Source organism: Taudactylus pleione, unplaced genomic scaffold, assembly GCF_031769625.1.
Source record: "Taudactylus pleione unplaced genomic scaffold, aTauple2 ptg000478l, whole genome shotgun sequence".
Classification (NCBI taxonomy): domain Eukaryota; kingdom Metazoa; phylum Chordata; class Amphibia; order Anura; family Myobatrachidae; genus Taudactylus; species Taudactylus pleione.
Window position 1 is genome coordinate 1,538,744 of NW_028284880.1, and position 12,733 is coordinate 1,551,476.

Below are 12,733 nucleotides of genomic sequence, written 5' to 3' on the forward strand. Positions count from 1 at the left end.
TTGCCCATAACAACCAATCAGATCCCAGCTATTCTATAAAATGAGAGCTAGTATCTGATTGGTTGCTTGCTATGGGCGACGCCTCCACATTCCCTCTTTAGAAGGTTTGATAAATACCCACTATGGAGTGAATTCAATTCAACATTATGGGGGGGGGGATAATATCAAAGCTTGGAGAGAGATAAAGTACCAACCAATCAGCTTCTGTGTTTGAAAAACGATAGTTAGAAGCTGATTGGTTGGTACTTTATCTCTCTCCAAGGTTTGATAAGTCTCCCCTACAGCCTGCAAAATGACAGAAGCTGATTGGTTAGTACTTTGGGTGACATGTATTAAAGCTTAGAGAGAGATTAAGTACCAACCAATCAACCTGTAACTCATTTTACTGGCTGAAAAAATGACAGGAGCGAATTGGTTGGTACTTTATCTCTCCCCACTTTATCTCTCCCCAAGCTTTGATAAATATCCCCCTTTATCTCTCTCCACTTTATCTGTCTCCAATGTTTCATAAATCTCCCCCTATGTGCTCCCGGACATCACTGCGATGCCTGGGTGCGCACATATTGGGAGTGGATAAACAGATAAGACAGTAAAAAGGTCAGCAGTGTCTAGATAGATACCAGATGTTAGACAGTCAATAGGTCGGCTGGGCCAAATGGTCGACACTAAATGTCGACATGTAAGAAGGTCGACAGGTACAACTGGTTCATAGACTCAAAAGGTTGACAGAAGTAGTCGACACATGTTTTTTTTTGTTTTCTAGGTAGGCCTAATCTACACCCTAAATCTAACCCTTCCAATGATGCCTAACCCTAATCCTCCTTCCTGGAGCATAACCCTCCCTTCTAATGCCTAACCCTAACCCACCTGGTGCCTAACCATCGGGGTATGTGCTTAACCCTAACCCTCCGGTAAGTGCCTAACCCTAATCCTCCTTCCTGGTGTCTAACCCTAACCATTGGGGTAGATGCCTGACCCTAACCGTCCCTACTAATGCCTAACCCTAACCCTCCTGGTGCCTGATCCTAACCGTCGGAGTAAGGGCCTAACCCTAAAAAAAAAAAAAAAACACGTGTCGACCATGTTGTGTTGACCTTTGGACCCTGTTGATCATTTGTACCTGTCGACCTTTAGTGACGACCTTTTGTCCCTGTCGACCTATTGACTGTCACATCTGGTGTCTATCTAGACATTGTCGACCTTTTTACTGTCTATCTATAGTCCGGAACCCAAACATATTGGCCATATACGGTAGGGCCGACATCACAAGTTTTCACCCGCATCCCATAGTACATTGCGATGTCAGCCATTGTGTTGAACTGAATTCCCCCCTATATATTTTATAGCATACATGCCTACCCTCCTGGAATTCGCGGGAGGCTCCTGATTTTTTGGGTAACCCCCTGCACCCGAGAAAGGGTAGGCACTTCTCCTGCATTCTGCCCACTTCCTAGTGAAGTGGGCAGAATGGGGAGAAAATTAGTGGGGATCGGCGGTACTGAGCGTTGGGGGTGGGGCCTAATGACACAATTCTATCAGAATCGAGTCATTTAGCCCCGCCCCCTATTTTAAATATGCATATGAATTATCATGAGGAGGCGGGACTTAATGATGCAATCCGGTTGGCCCCGCTCCCAACTCCGCCCACATACTTCACCTCCCCGGGGAGGAAAATGTAATAGTCGGCAAGTATGTTCTATAGTAATGCACAGTTTTACATAAAAGAACACAGTAATAAGCAGATGAAAATGTACTTTATTTTTATTCTTTTGATAAAAAAAATTAAATATAAAAAGGATTTGTACAGTGATAAATTAGAAATTTACAAGACATATCATTAAAGACATATACAAAATATAACACCCATATAAGGCAGTGTCTATTTCCATAGGTTCACAAATTCATGTCTAACATGAGTAAATGACTTGTACCGGGAATTGACTGTCGATGTATCAGGAGTTGTTTCGTCAGTAGGGTATAATCTGGATGAGGCGGGTAATAGGCACAACTCCATTTCAACAGAAATAATTAGAATTGATGCCCCCGCTAGACGTCTAAGGCACAAGGCTTTTTTATTTTATTTTTTTATTTCACACTGATACATTTACACCTAGAAAATACAACTCCTGTATTAAACAGCTTGTGCGATTCCACGGTACAATTTCGAAGTTCGTGTTGTCAAATTAAATAAGTACAAGTGATGTTTCGGCACAACTCAAAAATTTGCGAGTGAAAAATAATGACTCTTTTCATTAAGGCAGTACAACACAAGTTCTCATATTTTTGTGTCAGATAACAATTTTTTATTTTTATTTTTTCCAAGTAGCACGACTTATTCTTTTGCTCCTAAAATCGTACTGCGCCTCCCGTACTGTTGTATGGCTGCTACAAATGACCAGATGTACTGTAACACATATTTTGCAGTTATTACTGTCCGGAGATGTACGGGGTCATGCTCGATTACAAGCAAATGAAAAGAGCACTGACCTCATATATTTGGGGAACAAAATTACAATTCCAACCATTATAATGACCAACAAAGTAAATTGTTCCTTTTAACAAAAAAAAACAACCAACTCAACATTCACATGAACTGGATGATGTAATAATAATATGCAATTAGTGTCAATATAGCACGTAAAAGCCATTTGTAGGCACTATTCCTTGGGATTTAAAGCAACAGAGGGTTTTACATGGTCTGGCAACAATTTTTCACGAAGCTTACCAGGGCTTCAAGAACATATTACAGCACTGTTGAACTGCAGGAACCATGGAGCAAAACGGTAACAGAAGTTGGCCATGTGGAATTGGCGGCCATTTTAGGTCTTTGCTGCTGCCATGACAACAGCCTATTGTTTTATTTTGGGAAAAATAATATCATGGTGTACAAGTTGCTGATATTTAGTTAGAGAAGGAAGATAACAAAACAAAGACCTCTAGAGTTTTGTAAAAGTGCCGCCGTCGCCTACACACAGTGGAGTCAGACATTTTGTGGCTCCCTGGGGTCTTGATGGCAAGAATTGTGTGGTCAAGCCACCTACGAGGAGGTCATAAAAATAGGTAGTCAAGTATGGGCTGAACCAATATATTGGAGAATGTGGTTTATCAATTAACTTTGAATCAGTGACATCATGTTACTGGTTCCTACTGAAATTATGGGGTGCAGGGCGTAATTCTGAGTTGTACTCCATGTCGATGTTTTTGCAGTTGACGATTATCGGGCGTATGTGCATGCGTCTGAGTCCATCACTGTAGTCGCAAGCAGCGACTTTTTATTCACAGAGTGATTGACAGTTAAGGGCCGTTTGAGGGAGGCAACGGGGTGTGCCACCAAAAATGCAGGCGTGTCTCGACTGTTGTCTGTGTCCATTTTGCGCAACCACAGAGTCACTCCGGAAGGCCGATTATCAAAGGATCTGCGTCTGCGAATGCGCATTAGTACGGAGTTGCTTGCATTTGCGATGGTCCCTGTCAGCATCTCAAAACAAATCCCGCCGTCCGCGACGTTATCATATTTTTTTGCATATCGTCTGCGTACACCTACGCAGCGGGGGCATTAGCGTACAAGTGTGAATCAGGCCCGCAACCCCAAAATATCAGCCACCCTCATGTGCAGGCGACATAAGCACTTTACGTTTCATTCACACATATGCATTGGAAAGTGATAAAGCGCATGAATACGAACGCGGGCTGATGGCGCTCGCCGTGAGGGTTGTGCTTTCATCAATGCAACCAGGCGGAGGACGTGACAATGCGGCCTGGGTTCAATCCAAGACATGTAAACACGGTGTTAACATTTTACAACGCAATGGCGGGAGAACTGCATCACTGACCTAACTGTTAACGCGCTTACATGTGAGAAAAGCGCCAATTAGCGGATCGGCATGAATAAGCCTTACAAACACCTTTAGCAATAGTCTTCCACCTTAGATCTAACACAAATTAAGCAACAAAACACACTTTTAACCATACCTCCCAACATGACCCGCTCCAGGAGGGACACAGTGCTCTGGTCCTGGACTTCCCTGGTAATGTATGATTGGTGGAGGCTCCAGAGGTGGGGCTGTAGCACAGTCCAAAATTCAAATAGGGGAGTCACACCAACAGCCAGTGAGTCCCAGCCAGTAGTCTGTGACCTGTCTGTCTTGTGCATAAGAGCTCAGCAGAGCCGCATGCAATGTTTGTTGTGCTAGCGACAATTACTATACAAAAATACTCTGTATTCATGATATATTCCAATCCTTACTGACTCATTTATTATTAGACTTACATCTCCTGATTAACGACGCAGCTGCCTGCACAGGAATGCTCCCTCTCTCTTTATTCCCTTTATAAAAGGCACATTCATTTAAAAAAGACACCTATGTGAATATGATATAATAAGTGACTAAATAGTCTTTAGCTACTAAATTCTTTAGCAATAAAAACTGCCAGAATCTTATGTTACTCTGTATGGATCACATATCAAAAGAAATTTAGAGGGGGGGATGGTGTGGCGTTCGTGTCTTACAAAAGACTTTATACAAGGCGGATTCTTGTTTTAAACTACAAACACGTATGAAGCAAAGCAGGTATACTCTTAGTGAGTTCAAAGTTCAGCCTATGGGGCACATTCAATTAAGCTGTGCATCTATCAGGCCACTATGGTTGCTGATTTCTGCTTGTACATCCATAAGCTGCCAGTGGGAGGGTAAGGCTTCCCACAGCACTCTTACTTAATTGAATCAGTACAACTGCTTCTATTGAAAAATATATGGGGGGGGGGAGGGGTTAAGACATCAGGTTAAAGTACATAAGTAAGATGATTACTTGTTTTAAAATAATTCCCAAGGGCACTTTGCTGACAGGAAGGTCATACTTGATTTATTTTTGCAACTCCACTCCAAAAGGTTCCTGTGGGCAAGTGGAGGGAATAACATAACTCACGTCATCACGGAACCCCTCCCCCCTATTCTGTGTAGGGACATAGGGGTCTATTTACTAAGCAGTGTTAGAAGACAGAGTGAAAAGTGATAAGGTGCCAACCAATCAGCTGCCATCTCACAGGCTGCGTTTGAAAAATGACAGTTGGGAGCTGATTGGCTGGCACCTTATCACTTTTCACTCTGTCTCCTAACACTGCTTAGTAAATAGACCCCATAATCTGCATCATTTTCTGGCAGGCAGTGGGTCCATAATGACCTGATTTACATCTGTTTAGGGCACCACTGTGCGATGTAATATATAAATTTAAATCGGTATTCACACAGCAAGAGCTAACCCAATGATGCGAAACGCGTCATCAAGGCACTGCCCGCTTCGCTGGAAAGAGAACTGCCCTGCTCTCGATGGAGTCAGGGAGGACTGTGTGAAATTCGGGAGTCTCCCAGACATTCCGGGTGAGTGGGCAGTTATAGGGAATGTGCACATAATCATGCTATGCACAGTGCAGTTTAAGCAGATCTCAGTGCAGTATAATCTCCATCATTACATGTTCACTAATTATAAATTATAACATCATAAGGGATACATTTTTAAAACCTTGGACTATCTTCAGGAATTATGGACAGGTGGCTGCTATGTATTGGTTGTTCTTAAGTTTTGAAGCCTTTTGAAGGTCAGCAATAGAAGAAGAATGTCAGTAGGGCAGTCACAATGATTTACACACCTGTAGTTTAGGGGCACTTTTCCCTTATACAAAGTAGGGGCAGCTATTTTGTGGGTGGACTATTTCTGAGAAAGTTGGAACCAGTGAAATCACTGAGGCAGGAGGCACCACGTATACAATCATCCTAATGTAATTGTGCCTCGTGACTCAGGGTGACATGTATCAAACCTTTGAGAGAGATAAACATTGAGAAGTTACTCACGGCAACCAATCAGCTTCTATGTCTCATTTTATAGGCTGTGCTATATAAATGACAGAAGCTGATTGGTTGCCGAGGCCAACTTCTCCATTTTATTTCAATCGAAGGTTTGAGTGATGTCACAATGACAGGCCACGTTCTCGTTAATACAGGTTCAGATCACAAAATGGCTGCCACCACACTGCACTTTTTTTTTAACTTAAATTTGACTTCAGCAGCAAAACAAGAGAACAAAGTCTAGATAGAAGTTGTAATGTTCAACATGATAATACTTTGTTTTTTACCTTATATTTCACAAAGGCACCACATAGAGTATACTTATTCTATATACAGAGCCAGGTAGCAATTAGTGCATTGTTTTTCACTCCTTTAAAATCCATAGGAGCCTATTTATTTTCTATATATTTTCACTTTTAGTGCATTGTGAACTAAACACAGAGAATTCCATGGAGTTTCTCCTATTAAATCTCCCGTTATGAAACCTGTTATTTCGAGATTTCTAGAACCATCAAGTACTAGAGCCGGAAATATGAATATACAATCCATAAACAGCAATGTGCCTGGACTACATCACCCAGGATTCACCACCTAGAATCAGTGTGCTAGACAATAGACATTCCTGTAGTCCATAAACTGTGATTTAGTTAGGTAACAACAACCCAAAAATGAAAATATCTTAGTTTTTACGAGGCACCAGAATCAAACACTAATAACATCTTCCAGTGTTCAGAGGCTTCTCTTTTTTTTTCCCCTCTATTTTTACTAAGTTAAACCTATTAAAATACACCTTGGGCAATGTTCACTCAGTGGGGCTACACTGCAAAACACTCGTGGAACAGTGGGCTGAAATGTGCCTTGCGCCTTAGCGCTGCTCTGTCGACGTGTTCCTTAGTCGGGTTCTCTCGGGAAGCAGCCTTCCAATCCTGTACAAGATTTAAGACTTTACCACAATGTAACCTAAAACATTTGCTTTGATGCAGCACCGAAATATTTTAAAAAAATTACTCAGAAAAGGACTCGGTGCAAAGGAGTCACACAGAGCTGGTAAAAGTTGAGCTTCCTGGGGTCATTCGTTTTTACCTCTTGGTCGGCCCTTAAGTCTTAAACCAAGGACAAAAGGAAACCAACTTTCCTTTTCTCAAATTTCAGTGCACTATTAGATTGCAGATCGTACATCCAAAGGAAGTTTTTAGGGTTAACCAGCGGCTTGGGAGACCTACGTCTCCAGTAACAGCAAGTAAACTTGATTTATGACAGCGTTCTCTTTCAAAATGAAAGAAGACTTTGTGCAACCGCTGGCTATACCACAGTCTCGTTCCCTTTGCCCGGTTTTACCCAGGCATCAGCCCTCTTCTTCCGTTTTACTTTCCCCGAGTTCACTAATCTGTTAGAACACTTCTGCCACGTATGAAGGGTCTTGGCTGACCAGATCCACATGCCAGACGTGATGCCCACCAACAGGGACATGAATATCTTGAGCATCTCCACTGCCATGTTGGAATCATCGCCCGTGTAACGGAAAATGTCCCAGTTGGAGATCTCATAAAAATAGCAGGCTATCACACATGTAGCCGGGACGGTGTACAAAACAGAAAAGACCCCGATTTTGACCATTAGTCTTTCCAATTTGTCTGTTTTCGTCCCGTCTTTTTGAAGATTGGACCTAATTTTAAACAGGGCCACGAGGCCAGCAGCTATAAATAGAGTACCGATCACCAAATAGGTGAAGAGCGGGGCAACTACAAAGCCCGTGAGGGCATCGATGTTTTGGTTGCCAACGTAGCATAACCCAGTCAACTCATCGGCATCTACAAGTCTCATGATCAAGATGACGATGGTCTTCACTGCCGGAATGGCCCATGCGGCAATATGGAAATAAGAGCTGTGCATTTCTATCGCCTCGTGTCCCCATTTGAGGCCAGCGGCAAGAAACCATGTCAACGTCAAAATGACCCACCAGATGGAGCTAGCCATTCCAAAAAAGTACATCAGCAGGAAAATAATTGCACATCCTGTGTTTTTCAGCCCTTCCTGAATAAGAACAGGTTCAGCCGCCTCTTCAAAATCGCAGGATATTCTTTCGCGACCCACAGTTAACCTCACAATATAACCGATGCTATAAATGTTATAACACATGCTCAGGAAAATGATGGGTCTCTCAGGATAGGAGAATCTGGATGAGTCAATCAAGAAAGTTAAGACGGTGAATGCGGTGGAAATGAAACATAAACTGGCCCATACAGTCATCCAGATGTCAGTGAATTCCTTGGACGGGCGATTGTAGAGTCCCGCGTCATAGCCACACTTCAGGACGCATTTCATGCTTCTTTTAACCCAAGTGTATTGCTCCGAATTCGGCCCAAATGTATTGCAGTCTTCTCCAGGCTGCAGGGACGTCTTGCTGTGCAGAGGGACATCCTCATCTCCCGGTCCCTCCATACACATATGATTGTGGTCATTCTGGGGAGGGAATTTGCTGCAGTTTAAGCTATCCGGCCAAGCAAATCCAAACTCGTTGAGGACGGGTTCACAGCGCCTCTTGACAGAAAGGCACATGCCACCGCAAGGACCAATGGGGATGTTAATCTTCTCGGTGCACATGGGAAAATACACCGAACAAAGAAAAAACTAAAAAAAGGAGAAGAAAAAAAAAACGAACATTAGGAATTAAAAAATGAATAAACATATACAGTAAAGTGTTACATACAAAGAGTAGACAAAATTACCTAAAATGTTGCAGAAAAAAGCATTTGAAATGTAACAAACTATATTTTTTTAATATAATTATATAGTTTCTAAAGATACGTAATTTCGTCTTCCAATAAATGACGACTGAGGCTGACCAATACAACGCCCGACGGTACGACGGAACGATATATCGGGTGGCCGGCGGTACACCCCGCACGATCCGTGAAAGACCGCCCAATATATCGTTCACCTGCACCATGAACCGTCCTGGCGTTGGCAGCTGGGCAACCCCTTCGGCTGTGCATGCATGGCCGACGGAACAACCCCGATGTCGGCGTGCGGAAGCGCACACAGTGCATAAGCACTAGGCAATCTGGACGATATGTTGGTCCAATCCGGCATATCGTCCGAGAAATCGTCTAGTGTGTACCCAGCATTTATAAAAAGAAAACTGGCAAATGAATTACATAAGATGTTAAATCCAACTTTATCCTGCACTGAGGACGGCAACATAGTTTAACTAAAGTTCCCAGGCGTGTAAAAGCTCCTGACTTGAACTGGCAACAGCACCTGGTACCATTTTTTGAACACTGACATTTTGTTTGGGAAACTTAAATACCCCACTCTCATTCTTTAAGGAGCACAATCCATGGCAGGGATAAAAAGGATGGGGTTAGACATGTAATACAAGGGCTAATGTAAACTAAATACTTTACTAATCAAGTCTGAGGTAAACACTGGTGAGAGCTCCTGAGTGAGTAACACTGATATATTTTATATTCCTGCATGACCTTTCCACTTACAACATTTATCCCTAAACCATCCCAAAGCCCCTGTGTCTGGCAATGCACTGGATCATACACTGTTTGTGTTTTTGTCTGATTAACTGCTGTGAATTATCATGTTTCTTATCAGTGAGATTCCCACCCAAAGGTAAACTAGGATCAGTAGACAGTCTCCATCTGGAAACTTTTCAACTGTCTCTTTGTTTAAAGTTCCCTCTCTCACTCCTCCAAGTCTCACTACTCACTTTCTTTTATCACCCATTCCATAAGCAATTATCCCAGAGATCTCACTAATGGGGAATTCAATATGCCCTGTTTCTTTAACAAGCTGAAATTAGCAGGGACTCTAATCAGTCTCCCACAGAAAGAAAACTGCAGAAAATGACAAGCAAACAGATCAGCCCTCACATTCCTGCTGTGCAGCTTGTCACTCTTACAAAGACCTGAAATCCTTATATCAACAATGTGTGCAAAGTGTCAGTGAGGAGCACTGCTTGCAGGCAGCACTCCACCATCTCTACGCCAAGGATCTCACTTACCGCACCAGTTACTGGCATGACAGGCAGAGAAAGCCAACTAGAGACTGCACTCAAAGAGTTCCTAAGTATAGATTGCATTTAGAAACTTTACACTGCACTTCGAAAGTGCCCAACTATAAACTGCACTCCAAAAGGTGCCCAACTATAGTCTGCACTCCAAAGGTGCCCAACTATAGACTGCACTCCAAAAGGTACCCAACTCTAGACTGCACTCCATAAGTACCCAACTATAGACTGCACTCCATAAGTGCCCAACTATAGACTGCACTCCATAAGTGCCCAACTATAGTCTGCACTCCATAAGTGCCCAACTGTAGTCTGCACTCCAAAGGTGCCCAACTATAAACTGCACTCCACAGGTGCCCAACTATAGACTGCACTCCGCAGGTGCCCAACTATAGACTGCACTCCACAGGTGCCCAACTATAGACTGCACACCAAAGGTGCCCAACTATAGACTGCACTCCATAGGTGCCCAACTATAGATTGCACTCCATAGGTGCCCAACTATAGATAGACTGCACTCCGCAGGTGCCCAACTATAGACTGCACACCAAAGGTGCCCAACTATAGACTGCACTCCAAAGGTGCCCAACTATAGACTGAATTCTATAGGTGCCAGCTATAGACTTCACTCCAAAAGTGCCCAACTGTAGACTGCACTCCAAAGTTGACCAACTGTAATCCAAAAGTGCCCAACTTAGACTGCGCTCCAAAAGTGCCCAAACAATAGGATGCGCTGAAAAACTACCTAAGTTTATATTGGATTCAACAGGTATACAACATACAGTATGATGCACTCAAAGTAGAGATTGCACACAAAGCTATAGATTGCACTTAGCAAGTGTCCATCAATAAATCGCACTTTGATAATATATAATTAACTGTTAATAAACAATAAGTATATAGTACACACAGCTAAAATCCCCAACTAAGGACAGCACTTCTAAACATTCCAACTATAAATTGCACTCCAACTTTTCATCTGTACATTGTATTTCTCTGTAACCCCAGCCTAAACTTCACATCTACTTCACAAATCTAACCACTGAGATCTGTAGATCGCACTAACAATATGCCCAGCTACATAGCCAAGCCAAAAAGTTTTTTTTACCTTATTGCAGCATCCCATGCGCTATTTTAGTATTTTAAATCTGAACTGTGACACTTCTAGGAAAACATCATCTTATGTCTCTGTATATTGCACCATTCACGTATTAATAACAATGATAGAATAATGCACACCATTTGCAAATGTACAATGCTAATTATAGGTGTTTTTCTAAAGAATTGCAGCAACAGTGATGCAAATTCACCTGAAACTAATTATTTTACATTTGGACCTATGCAATCAGCGCTATATTTACTGTAAACAGTTGCTTACAAAGAAATCCATGCATCCACTCATCTGGAGTAAAATGCTGTAGATTGGGTTGTCCTTTGTTTAAGTTAATAAGGAATGTAAATGCATTTGGGGCTCTCCATCCTTCACTCAGGCAGTCATTTTATATCCCTCTGATAATGTAAAGCAGCACACTCCTGGCGCAAAGTTTGCGCAATTTGCGCAACGTCCCTTACAGTGAAGCTGAGCTGTTAAATGAATGATTTGTGAGGGAACGTTACAAAGTTATGGAAATAATCTGGTTTGCTACAACTGGAAGCCTGGGGCCAGGTCAGAAACTAAAAGTGACTATTTAGCAGCCAGACTAAACAGAGTCCAGTGTTAATCATTAACAAAAATGACATTCTATTATTATATAATGGTGGTTTTCTGGAATGGCTCATGTGACACAAGCCACCAGGAAACGGATAACAGATACACTGTATCACATAGCAATTCAGCTTAATATAAACTATAGTCATACAGCTAGGAAAACTAGGAAACTGGGCTACCTAGATGTTACTTTTTTTTTTCTTGGTGATAATAATCCATGTAAGCAACCAGTGGCTCTCCAGCAGAGTGGAACCACGGGCTCTGCTGGGACTTGTAGTACCACAAGAGCCGTAGAGCCGCACAGGTGGCCTTACTTTATTTATTGACATTATACATATACTTATGTAGCAACAACATATTCCGTGGCGCTTTACAATGTTCCTTTTGTTGCAGCAATGATAGCTGGTACCCACCTGTAGCTGACTAGAGCACCCATACTGTATGAGGGGGGTGAAGGTGGTCAGCTGGAGCTCTGCATCCGTCTGCAGCTCATGCCCAACCAGATTGGGCATCTTGGTAACATTGTAACCAAGGTTTTGGCACATGGTGATCTTGATAGGGTCACATCGCCTTTCCTCCTCATCTCCAAAAGAGCAGACCTCCACTATCAGGCAGCACAGGAGAGGTAAGTACACAGGGACTGACCATAGCTTGGACCTTGCTCCCATCTTCTTAGGTTTCCCTTGAAAACTGCAATCCAGGCAGCCAGGTTCTCACATGTATAAAGCAACCAGATCAGTCTGAATGCAGCTCTCCTCTTTAGTTAGGAAAAAAAAAAGTTTGCAGAAACTTTTTGCAACTTTTCTTTTTAAACTCCACTTTGCAGACCTCCAGCAGATGGGTATAATCCAGCAATGTGCACAAATGATATTCCCAGGAAGATGTGTGCAGCCTGTCTCCCTCTGAGTCTGAGCTGCTCTGTGCCTGCTAACTGTACTGACTGAGAGAGGAGGAGACCTGAGGAGGGAGGAATGGGCAGGCTGCTGCCTCTATCCCACATACAGTATCCATGGAGGCTGACTTTAGGCAGGTTCTCATGTTTCCCTCTATTCAGCTCACCCTGCACTGTGCTTTATTAACCCTGGTGGTGCTGCAGGGGGAGCCCCACCCTCCCAACTCTGCCTCCTCCAGCTTGACCTGAAGGGTTAATGAGGCTTCCTC

General features: G+C 42.8%; 1 protein-coding gene across 1 annotated transcript; it reads right to left on the reverse strand.

Moving 5' to 3' along the window:
* Nucleotides 1-1,745: 1,745 nt before the first annotated feature.
* On the reverse strand, nt 1,746-12,493 carry FZD4 (frizzled class receptor 4). Its single transcript, XM_088449044.1, has 2 exons — nt 11,986-12,493; nt 1,746-8,474 (listed from the first exon to the last, which is right to left on the reverse strand). Exons 1-2 carry the CDS (start codon nt 12,238-12,240, stop codon nt 7,146-7,148), a joined length of 1,584 nt encoding a protein of 527 aa, XP_088305170.1. The 5' UTR covers nt 12,241-12,493; the 3' UTR covers nt 1,746-7,145.
* Between the last annotated feature and the right edge of the window lie 240 nt (nt 12,494-12,733).

Coding starts and splice junctions, on each gene's coding strand:
- FZD4 (XM_088449044.1), bottom strand. CDS start 12,240: ATGGGAGCAAGGTCCAAGCTATGGTCAGTCCCTGTGTACTTACCTCTC. Junction 8,475..11,985: donor GGTGCTCTAGTCAGCTACAG/GTGGGTACCAGC, acceptor TCCTTTTTTTAG/TTTTTTCTTTGTTCGGTGTA.